The 12300-nt window shown below is 38.7% G+C and overlaps 1 protein-coding gene across 3 annotated transcripts in view; it reads left to right on the top strand.

Moving 5' to 3' along the window:
• The first annotated feature begins 9951 nt into the window (after positions 1 to 9951).
• Positions 9952 to 12300, top strand: part of IL15RA (interleukin 15 receptor subunit alpha) — a 41429-nt gene continuing 39080 nt past the window's right edge. For 2 of the 3 annotated variants that reach the window (XM_074269442.1, XM_074269443.1), the window contains exon 1: positions 9952 to 10679. In XM_074269442.1, the coding sequence (XP_074125543.1) occupies positions 10583 to 10679 (97 nt within the window). In that variant the 5' untranslated portion in view covers positions 9952 to 10582. The remainder of the gene's footprint in view (positions 10680 to 12300) is intronic. The other variant, XM_074269445.1, reaches the window with a different exon arrangement.

Genomic DNA, 12300 nt, shown 5'->3' with positions numbered 1-12300 from the left:
CAGTTACTATTACCAGTCTGTCCTAGGCCCAACAGAGTACCCTTGACCACTGACCTTTGCAGTGTCAACTCTATCCAGCTCACTTCCTCTGAGGCCTTCAAAGGTCTCTGGCCACGATCTCTTGAATCTATAGTTTAATAACCAAGAGCACGCTCAAGGACAGCCACATGTAATCTTAAAAGCCTTTATTATACCTACTCACATAGTGCCTTGACTTGTCAGCTCCTTAGTGAACACCTGGTCTGAAGACCCACGTGTTCACTACCAAACTCTTTACCTCTCGGCTATCCATCAGCTTGGCTTGGCTTGGCTACCCCAGGCTAGAGAGCCAGGTTAAAGAGCGCCAGGTTAAAGAGAGCGACTGCTGTCTGCAGTGGGCTTATAAAGGGCTTATGAGGTCTCACACACACACAGCCAACCAATGAGAGAGCTAAATCAATATGGACAGGATCCCACCCACAGGGCAGTCCTATATCCACAGAGAATACTTCTGGGACACTCAAATCTCCTGTTGCATTGTGTCTGCCCATTTAAAGGGCCCTTACAATTCCCTTCTCTTGTTTTGCGGGAACCGCATCTTTACAGGATTTATCAGTCTTCTCTCTCAAAGGTATAAGTCAGAAGCACCTGAAATTGGAAGAGATTGAAGAGACCTGAAGAGATTTTCAAGCTTGAAGAAAGAAAACTCTTTCCTACTGTTCTAAACAACTCCACTCTGTATTGATCTTCATCAATAATGAGAGAGGCCTGTATCAATGGACTTTAGAACTTATGTTACATAAGAATAATGAAATTCTCCAGATCAAAGATAAAAGTCAGATTTCAAAGGGGAAAAAATGAAACTCTCAACATTTGACAAATGCTCAAAATTAATAGAGAAAAGGAAATTAAAACAACTCTGAAGAATATATCAGAATAGCAAAGATGACAAAAGAGAAAATGACTAAGAAAGCAAGTACAGTAATGCACTGTTGTACATTGTGAATTTGTCTAATCCTTTGGGAAAGAAGTTAAGAACAATGCCCAAAAGTTTACTCAATATTGCTACCACTAGATCTATACTCCCAAAGAGCTCAAAAAAAGAAGAAAACAATTTATATGCACAAAAGCATTTCTATCTGCTCTTTTTGTAGGAATAAAAAAAACTAGGTATTAATGGGATGCCTATTAGAGAATGTCTAAACATATTATGGTATACAAAAGGGATGGATTATTGTGCCATGATAATTACAAAACTGATATTTACACAGGAAATTAGGAAGACCTGCATGAACTGCAAATGAAATGAGCTGAACTAAGGAAATAATGTATACAACAACATTGTTTTTTTTTTTAATTTTTATTTAATTTTATAATTATAACTTTTTTTTTTGACAGTACATATGCATGGGTAATTTTTTACAACATTATCCCTTGCACTTACTTCTATTCAGATTTTTTCCCTTCTTCCCCCAACCCCCTCCCCCAGATGGCAGGCAGTCTTATACATGTTAAATATATTACAGTATATTCTAGATATAATATATGTGTGTAGAACCGAATTTCTTGTTACACAGGAAGAATTGGATTCAGAAGGTAAAAATAACAGTTTACATTCATTTCCCAGTGTTCCTTTTCTGGATGTAGCTGATTTTGTCCATCATTAATCAATTGGAATTGGATTAGCTCCTCTCTATGTACAACAACATTGTAAGTCCAAACAACTTTAGAGCTTTGATCAATGCAATGACAAATCATGATTACAGAAGGCCAAACATGAAGCATACTATTCACCTTCTGACAGAGAGGTGATAGACTTAAACTTCAGAATGAGATATACATTTTGAAAATAATCCATGGAAATGTGTTTTGTTAACTATGCATATTTGCAGTGAAGATTTTGTCTTTATTTTTTGTTGTTTTTTGTTGAAGGAGGCAGTGATCAGAGAGGGAGAAATTAATTCTTAAATAGAAAAAACAAATGCCATGAGGGAGATATCACAAAAGTTATTATATTACCAAGAAAAAAACCAATATATGTTCATAAAAATCTCAGCTTAGAAAGTAGGAGGAAGGAAAAGGAAAATTTATATCTGAACATCCAATTATTATTAAATTGGGTTTCAAAGGAAAGGTTAAGGGAGTCAGTACCCAAAAATTCAGTATAGCCCTTGACTCTCCTTTCATTCCTTCCTGTGTAGTAGTTTAAGGGGAGGGTTGCATCAAAATGGTGGGGAAAAGGCAGCAACTCCCCTGGCTTCTCTTCCAAATCCCTCTAAAAACCTTTAAATAACGCCATAAACCTATTCCTGGAGCAACAACCCACAAAAGGATGGGGTGAAATAATTTTCCAGTCAAAGGTAACTTAAAATGTCAGCAAGAAAGATCTGTCTTACCTGGGTGAGAGTGAAACACAGTCCAGCACAGGCCCAGAGCAAACCAGAAGTGGGCCTTGGGAGCCACTGGATCAGCAACAATGACTGTTTCTAGAGTTCTCAACCCACAGATGATAAGGGAGTCAAACAACTGGTCAGAAGGAGATTACTGAAGGGGTCTCTTTGCTAGCACTGAGCAAGACTCTGTTTCTTTATCTATATTTGGATTCCAGTAGCAGCCCTGGATGGCAGTACCCGGGCAAGGATGAACATTAGCACACAAGAGCTTGCAACCACAATGGAACAGAAACCCTTGTCCCAGTTCTAGGGCAGAAAAAAAATGCTTGCGGTTGCTCACAGGCCAGGAGGGTAGTAAATAGATCTCTTCTTAGTTCATACCACCTTGGAAGAGCTGAAAATTAACAGGTATCTAGAAGTATCTCTGAAATCAGCTGCACAAAAACCTGAAGCTTAGGACAGTACACCCTCTACCCTGGAAACAGAGTCCTACTTTAACAAAGAGTTAAAAGTCAAGAAATGGGTTGGGAAAATAAAGGCACAATAGAAAAATATTCTGATTATAGAAAGTTCTGGGGTGACAAGGAAAGTCAAAACACTCACTCAGAAGAAGATAACAAAGTCAAGACTCCCACATCCAAAGCCTTCAAAAAAAATATGAATTTGTCTCAGGTCATGGATGTTCTCAAAAGGATTTTAAAAACCAAGTAAGAGAGATAGAAGGAAAATTGGAGAGAGAGATAATAGTGATGCAAGAAAATCATGAAAAACAAGTCAACAGCTTGATAAATGAGACACAAAAAGATCCTGAAGAAAATAACACCTTAGAAAACAGATTAGATCAAATGTAAGAAAAGGTACAAAAGATCAATAAATGCCTAAAATTGGAAAAAGAAGCACAAAAAATCACTGAAGAAAAAACCTCCTTAAAAGGTAGAATGGCCAAATGGGGAAAAAAGTTAAAAAGTTCACTGAAGAAAATAATTCCTTAAAAATTATAATTGAGTAAATGGAAGCTAATGGCTTTATGAGAAGTCAGGAAATAATAAAACAAAACCAAAAGAATGAAAAATAGAAGATAACATGAAATATCTCATTGGAAAAATAACTGATCTACAAAAATCAATCTATGAAAGATAATTTAAAAGTTATTGGACTACCAGAAAGCCATGATCAGAAAAAGAGCCTAGACATCATCTTCAAATAAATTTAACAAGGAAAATTGCCCTGATATTCTAGAACCAGAAGATAAAACAAAAATTGAAAGTATCCACTATTTGAAAAGTCCCAAAATTAAAACTCTCAGCAGTATTATAGCCAAATTCCAGAACTTCCAGGTTGAGAAGAAAACAATTCAAGTATTATGGAGCCACAGTTGGAATAATACAAGATTTAGCAACTTTTATATTAAAGGTTCTGAGGGGTTGGAATATAATATTCCAAAGAGTAAAGGAGTTATAATTACAACCATCCAACCATATCACCTATCCAGAAAAATTGAGTATAATCCTTCAGGGAGTGAGGTGCAAGAAATGGAAATTCAAAGAAATAGAGGACTTTCAGGCATTCTTGATGAAAAGACCAGCACTGAATAAAAAATTTAATATTCTAATATAAGACTCAAAAGAAGAATTTAAAAATAGGAAAGAGAAATCATAAGGAACTTAACAAGGTTAAACTGTTTACATTCTGTCAACCAGATCAGAACCAACCTCTGGGTAGTCAGAGTCAAAGCAGGGTAGAGACAGGAGAGTCGATTATCAAACAGAAGTTTAATTTCATCGTAAGGAAAACAAGTTTTCAAACCAAAGTACTCCTGAGAAGGAGGGCTAGTAGTTTATAGTACACTTGAAAACATAAAAAGGTGAAACTACAACATAATCATTCTTAAGTCTTGAATAGTTTGCATAGCAGGTCCATTCCTTTTTGAGGACAATACAGTCATTCTTGGGTCCTATGGGAGCAATTCTCTAAGTCAATTGTCTCAAATCTTATAGGTCATTATGCCTTGTGATTATTCAGTGGTTATAGAACCAGAATTAGTGTAATAGGAACAGGCATCCAACACCTGGTTCTATTCACTTAAGAATTACAGGCATAGGCATTGTTCAGAGTATCAAGAGATTTAATTGATAATTTTCTACTGTAGTACATAAACTGCTTCTGGCTCTCAAGTCTCTGAGAAAAATGGGACTCCAATAAATCAAAATAGTTATCAATTAATATAAAAATCATTAAAGCTTTGGCAAACACCTGATGCCCGGCAAAGCAATACATTTTGCCAGAAGATGAGCACAAAGGATTGTTGTTATGCCAAGCTCAGGGCACAGCTTGTTTGCTGGACCTTAACTCTAGAAAATGGATGTCTCCTAATATGTTGACAATCTCTACATGGGAAGATGATACAACTCATTAGAACTTTCTCATTTTTAGGGCAGTTACAAGGATTATGTATAGACAAAGGGCACAGGTGTGAGTTGAGTATATAGGGATGATATCTTTAAAAATTGAGAAAGGAATGACTGGAGAAAAGGGAATGGGGTAAATTGTCTCACATAAAAGAGACAAGAAAAAGCTTTTGGAGGGCAAAGTGGGGAAGAATAAGAATAAGAATAAACCTTATTTGGAGTATTATTGTTCTATAAGAAATGACCAGCGGGATGATTTCAGAAAGGCCTGGAGAGATTTTCGTGAACTGATGTTGAGTGAAATGAGCAGGACCAGGAGATCATTATATACTTCAACAACAATACTGTATGATGATCAATTCTGATGAATGTGGCGCTCTTCAACAATGAGATGAACCAAATCAGTTCCAATAGAGCAGTAATAAATAGAACCATTTACACCAGTGAAAGAATTCTGGGAGATGAGTGTAAACCACTACATAGAATTACCAATCCCTCTATTTTTGTTTGCCTGCATTTTGGATTTTCTTTACAGGCTAATTGTACACTATTTCAAAGTCTGATTCTTTTTGTACAGCAAAATAACTGTATGGACATGTATACATATATTGTATTTAACTTATACTTTGATATATTTTACATGTGTTGGTCAACCTGCCATCTGGGGGAAGGGATTGGGGGAAGGAGGGGAAAAACTGGAACAAAAGGTTTGCAATTATCAATGCTGAAAAATTACCCATGCAAATATCTTGTAAATGAAAAGCTATAATAATAAAAAAAAATAATAAACCTTAATTCTAATCAGAATTGGCTCAGAAGGAATAATATACACATTGTATTAGATATAAAAATCTATTTTATCTTACAGAAAAGTAAGAGAGGGAGACAAGAAAAGGGTAGGAAGATGAAAGAAAAGGGGAGGGAGGTGTGATAGAAAGGAGAGCAGATTGGCAGTGGGGTGGTCAGAAAGAAAACACTTTTGAGGAGGGACAGTCTGAAAAGAAAAAGAAAATAGAATAAATGGAGGAGAAGAGAAAGAAATAAGATAAAAGGAAATATACTTAGCAATAGAAATTGAAAAAAAAATTGAAGCAAGTTTATCTGATAAAGGCCTCATTTCTCAAACATATAGAGAACTAAATCAAATTTATGAAAATAAGAGTTGTTCTCCAAATGATAAATGATCAAAAGATATGAACAGCTGTTAGATGAAGTAATCAAAGCTAAATATAGCCACATAAAAAAATCCTAACTCAAAGCAAAATGCTCTAACTCAAATTAAAGCAAAATATATATTATATTGGCCAATATGATAGAAAAGAAAATTTAAAATGTTAAAGGAAATGTGGAAAAAATAAACCATTAATGCATTGTTGGTGGAATTGTGAACTGATATAAGTATCTGAAACTATATCTAAAGGGCTATAAAATTATGTATACCCTTTGACCCAGCAATATTTCTACTAGGTCTGTATCCCAAAAGAAATTTTTAAAAAAACTAAAAGAAAAAGGATCCATATGTACAAAAATATATTTATGGAAGCTCTTTTCTGTTGGCAAAGAATTGGAAATTGAAGAGATGCCTATAAATTTGGGAATGGTTGAACAAATTGTGGTTTAATTATGATGCAATATTACATGAAATGATGGATGCTCTCAGAAAAACCTGAAAAGACGTATAGGAGCTGATACAAAGTGAAATATACTATGTACAAAATAATAGTAATATTGTAGTATTGATGGGGGTAGCAATGTTGTTACTAATATTTGGTAGCAATGTTGTTACTAATATTTGTCTCAGCAACAATTACCAGCCATCTAGGGGAGGGGATGGGGGGAAGGAGGGGAAAAGTTAGAACAGAAGGTTTTGCAAAGGTCAATGCTGAAAAATTACCCATGCATATATCTTGTAAATAAAAAGCTATAATTTGAAAGAAAGAAAGAAAGAAAGAAAGAAAGAAAGAAAGAAAGAAAGAAAGAAAGAAAGAAAGAAGGAAGGAAGGAAGGAAGGAAGGAAGGAAGGAAGGAAGGAAGGAAGGAAGGAAGGAAGGAAGGAAGGAAGGAAGGAAGGAAGGAAGGAAGAAAGAAAGAAAGAAAGAAAGAAAGAAAGAAAGAAAGAAAGAAAGAAAGAAAGAAAGAAAGAAAGAAAGAAAGAAAGAAAGAAAGAAAGAAAGAAAGAAAGAAAGAAAGAAAGAAAGAAAGAAAGAAAGAAAGAAAGAAAGAAAGAAAGAAAGAAAGAAAATATTGACTCTAACCTGCAAACTGGAAACAGAATTAGTTTTGGAAAGAAATGAGGAAATATAAAATTCATTGCCTCATAGAATAGAAAACTATGTATACATATTTATACAATTATCTTGCTACAGAAGAAAAATCAAATCAAAAAAGAAAAAAATGAGAAAGAAAATAAAATGCAAGCAAAAAATAACAAAAAGAGTGAAAATGCTATGTTGTGATCCACACTCAGTTCCCACAGTCCTCTCTCTGAGCATAGATGGCTCTCTTCAACACAAAATCACTGGAGGGGCAGCTAGGTGGCGCAGTGGATAGAGTATCAGCCTTGAATTCAGGAGGACCCAAGTTCAAATCTGGTCTCAGACACTTAACACTTCCTAGCTGTGTGACCCTGGGCAAATCACTTAACCCCAGCCTGGGGGGGAGGGGGGGACTGGAACTGGTCTGGATCATCTCATTGTTGAGAAGAGCTACATCCATCAAAATTCATCATCATATAATCTTGTTGTTTCATTGTACAATGATCTCCTTGTGCTGCTCATTTCATTTAGCGTCAGTTCATGTAAGTCTCTCCAGGCTTCTCTGAAATCATTCCACTGATTATTTCTTATAGAATAATAATATTTAAAATGGATACTTTTTATTATATTAAATTAAACATTTTTGCACAAATAAAACTAATGCAGCCAACATTAGAAAACTGGGAAACAATTTTTACAGCCAGTGTTTCTGATAAAGGTTTCATTTTTTAAAAATATATAGGGAACTGACTCAAACTTATAAGAATGCAAATTATATATACATATGTTGGATTTAACATATATTTTTACCATGTTTAACATATATTGGTTTGCTTGCCATCTGGGAAAGAGGGTGAAAGAGGGCAGGAAGATTGGAACACAACTAGTGTATTCCCCAGTTGACAAATGGTCGAAGGATATGCACAGTAGATGAAACACTGTGCCTAGACTCAGAAAAAATTTAGTTGAAAACTGGCCTCAGACACTTGCTAGCTCCTCATCTGTAAAATAGGAACACAAATTAATAATTAATAACCTCTTATGTCACCTTCATCTCTAAATGTATTATCCTATTGTTAACAGAATTTTACGGTATTAATTTCCAAACTATGAATAACTGGCCTAGAGACAGGTTTTTGGTAGATTTTAATTAATTTTAATTAAAAATTTTGGAGTAAGAAGTATGATTTACAAACCAAAAGCTCTCCTGCTGCAGTAAAAGCAGAGATTTTATACAGAAACTATAAGTGGGAAGAAAGTGGATTATGATACAAACATTTTCAAGGCCTGAGTGAATTCCCATGAGAAACCCCTGAGTGCAGAACAATATGGGTGTTCTTGAGTTCTATGAGAACAGTTCTTCAGTGATTATTTCAAAAGCCATGAGTTGTTAGAGACCAGATCAGACTTCTAATAGAAGCAGGTTCTACAATCTTTGATCCATTTCACTTACCATAAATGAAAGAGTGTTATCAAGAATTTATTATTTCAAGCTGCATTGTGAGACTGATGCCTAACAGAATCTGATGAGGAAATGGTAGCTCTGAAAAATCTAAATTATTATTATATTCTTTACACATATAATATCAATTAAAATGAAAGCCATAATTTCATACTATGAATTTTCATAATCTCCAAACTACATGAAATTAAAAGCTTTAAAGACATAGAGACGTAGAAGAAAAAAAGTTAAAACTTATGTGAGACAGAGATGACAAAAGGCATATTGTAATTCCTTTCATTTTATCTTATCCCATCTGTTACTGAAGTTGTCCCAGAGATACTTTCAGTAGGGCCAGTAGAAGATGAATTTATATCCCAATAGTCCTGTTCAAATACCACCATCAATAACAGCAATAAATAAATAAATGAATAAAAAGACAGGCCATATATAATTAAGTATAAAAATTAATAGCAAGATAATGAGCTGCTTTCTGATAATCTCTCTATGAATTTCATTAAATGATAAAAATAAGATAACAAAAACCTTTCTTGCATTTTAGGATTTTTAAGTCCTTTCACACACTCATCTCATTTAATTCTCACAATAACTGTGAGATTTATTCACAATTGTGAATATACTAAATACTTATTTCTCCACAAGAAGAAAGTGAGAGAGAGAGAGAGAGAGAGAGAGACATCAATGCCTTCTACACAAAGCTGCACATTAAATTAATGAGAGAGTAACTGGACGGGAGGTGTCCTCGTTTTGAATTTAGTTCTCTTTCTATTACAGCTTTGGGATATGCACTCCAGAATGCAGGTAGACTACATAAAAATGCCACAGGTATTATGAGACTATAGAGAGACAGAGAGGTTGCTACTTCCCATAGTCATATAATCAGCCAGGAACATGATGTTCTGGTTCCATGGGAATTGAACATGACTCTCAACTTCAAATCCAGACACTTCAGATATCAGGAATGACACAATCCCTGCTCATGATTAGCTTTACCGTTTTGGTTCAGTATATCCCACTCTTCATGACCCCATTTGGGTTTTATTTGGGGGGGGTTGCCATTTCCTTCTCATTTTACAGATAAGGGAACTGAGGCGAACAGGGTTAAGTGACTTGCCAAGACTCACACAGCCAGTAAGGGTCTGAGTGTTTCTGCTTCTAAGCGCACTGCTCTAACCCCTGAACCATCCGGCTGCTGAGCGTTAGTGGGAAAAGACGAAGCCGCAGAAAAGATCTGCCTGACACCTGTAGGGTCTTGGGCACGTCACTTTCTCTCTCGGAGCCTCCATTTCCCCCTAAGGGATCTAAGGGGTCCCTTCCATTTCTAGATGTAGGAACCTTGAGGAAACGCTCCGAGAAACTGTGAAGGAGAGATTACTTTCGGCGGGGAGGGACCAATCAGGAGAGCTCTGGCTAAGGCAATTTTAAGTCTCGCACAGTTTTCACTGCTCTAGACTTGACAAAAGTGATCGCTGACATTGTAATACTCGGGAAACTCTCACTTTTCCTGGTGCCATTAGCCTGGGTGGGTATTTGAGATAAAGTGACAGAGAAAGCGGAGGAAAGCGCTTGAGGCTAAGCTGGGGGCAGAGCCTCGGGAGCACTCGCTGCCTTCCTCTTTGGGAGGCGGCCTCTGCTAAGACAGGTGAAGGTCCTCTGGGCGCTGGCCCAGAAACGGTTCAGGATGGGGACAAGGACGAGGAACTTCTCCTTTTAGAGGGAGAGGCTGGAGAAGCTGCTTCTCCCGACCTCTCCCCAATCCTCCCTGGAGCCAAAGCAAAAGCAAAAGCGAAAGTGAGCGTCCCTGTGCCCCCCTCCCCCCGACCTCCGCCCACCAGCAAGGCTGGCTCAGTCTCTTTTCTGCCTTTGCTGCGTCTCTCCCGTCACCTCCTTCTCCCTTGCCTCTAGTGGGGGAAGCCGGAGCCCGGGAGCCGCTGCCGCTTCGCGGTGGAAGAGTGCTTGCTGCTGCCCACCGGGAGAGCGTGGGCTGGAGCGGGCACGCGCCTCACTCACCTAGGGGGGCGCTCTGGCGCTCGGACGCTGGGGACCTCGGAGGGGTGGGGAGAGCGGAGGCGGGAAGCTCAACTGATGGCCCAGTGCGGCCGCGTTCTGCGCCGTCGGCTCGTCGCCCTGCAGCTGCTGTGGCTCCAGCTCCTCCCGCCGCTGCCCCTCTGCGCCGTGCGAGGTAAGCAGAGCAGGCTTAAGCGTCCGGGGAAAGCGTGGACGGAGGCTTCCTGGGAGGAGAGCTCGCTCCATCCCTAGAAACGCCGTGTCTGCGCCCGGCTGACACTGGCAGGAGACGCGAGCGCGCGGGAGGAGTTGCTAGAAGCTGCACGGGGCATGCAGCCTCCCAGACCAGTGCGGTCCCGAACGCGCGGGAGTCCGACCTCTGGGGATAAAAGAGCCCGCGCGCCTCCGGTCCGCGACGCCAGCCGCCCGCGAGCGCCGGCCCCTGACTCGGAGACGCGCGGGCGCTACAAAGTAGGGAGCTGTCCCAAGCCGGAGAAGCAGCCGCTGGGCTTCGGGCCAGTCCGTGCCCAGCTTTAGGCTCAGCTCAAACGGAAACCATCCCGGGGAGTCCGAACCAACTTCTTGGCCTCTGGGCTGAGCTCCCGGGAGTGTCATCCGTTCGACTTTCAGTCACATTTGACGGGAGTCGCGTTTCTCGGTCAGGTGTTTTTTAGGCACTGAAAGCTCACTCTTAAGGAGCAGAAATGGGTGGTTCCGATTTAACTAGGTTATGGTTTGAGGAAAAGTTAGAAGGAAGACAACCAACATCAAAGGATTTAGAAAATGCAAAGCCTCTGCTTGTTGGGAAAGGATGGGATCTAATTCCAGGAGAGGGGAGATCTCCATACTGGACACCGAGGAAGGAAATACAGTCGAGTACAATCAATAGCATTTATTAAGCACCTACTATGTGCAAACCACTGTTTCTAACAGAGTTGGGAGAATATTTGTTAGAGAGACAGAATCATTGGATTCTTATATGGCTTTGAGCAACTTAGAAGTTTCCTCTTTTATGAATGCGTCTCGGGGACTGAGAGAAACACTGCAGTTCAGGTTCCTGAAGTTGCTTAAATCAGGAGGAAGCCTACGGAACTGGTAGAATAAGATCCCTGACCGTGGGTAAGAAAGAGGGAAGAGAATTGTAGAGGATGAAATTAAATCAGTCATGGGAATAAAGATTCCAGTTTCACATGGTAGAGATGGCTGTATTAGGAGCTTCTTGACAAAGTTTAATTGGTAGAAACAGCCAGTGTGGGGATGACGAGCTCAGAGAGGCCTCTGTAGGTATTTAGCAATTCAAGATTGGTCTCTTTTCTTGAGAAAACTGAGGAGGGGGTGGGGGAGAAATGGAAGGTAGGAAGATAGACTAGACAGGTTATGACCAACCTTTTGTGAGCTGCAAAAGATTTAAATTTCCATTCAGCCTTCCTGAGTACCTGAAACAGACAAGTACTTTCTAGGTGATTTTCTCTGTTTTTCAAACCGCTTTAGTTTCTTAATTTTGTCTCCTATAAACTCTGATCACCATCATTTCACTGTAATTCATATTTGTTAATTAATTGCTTGGAGAAGTAATGTGGAGTATGGTGGAGGACACTAGTGACTAGTTTGTTTTACACAGGATTAAAGTAGTCAAAAGTTTTGACCTCTAACTAGAATGCTAAAGATTTTCTAGCTGGTCTGTAAACAGATGATGAGGAAATGTTATGGATTTTACTGTTATTGACAACTTTTAGGAGCTCTGAAATAGCAGAAAAACATGCAACCTCTGGGGTATTAATGGAGTCATTGATTAG

The sequence above is a fragment of the Sminthopsis crassicaudata genome, chromosome 5 (assembly GCF_048593235.1).
Source record: "Sminthopsis crassicaudata isolate SCR6 chromosome 5, ASM4859323v1, whole genome shotgun sequence".
NCBI classification, from domain to species: domain Eukaryota; kingdom Metazoa; phylum Chordata; class Mammalia; order Dasyuromorphia; family Dasyuridae; genus Sminthopsis; species Sminthopsis crassicaudata.
This window is presented reverse-complemented; position numbering and strand designations above follow the sequence as displayed.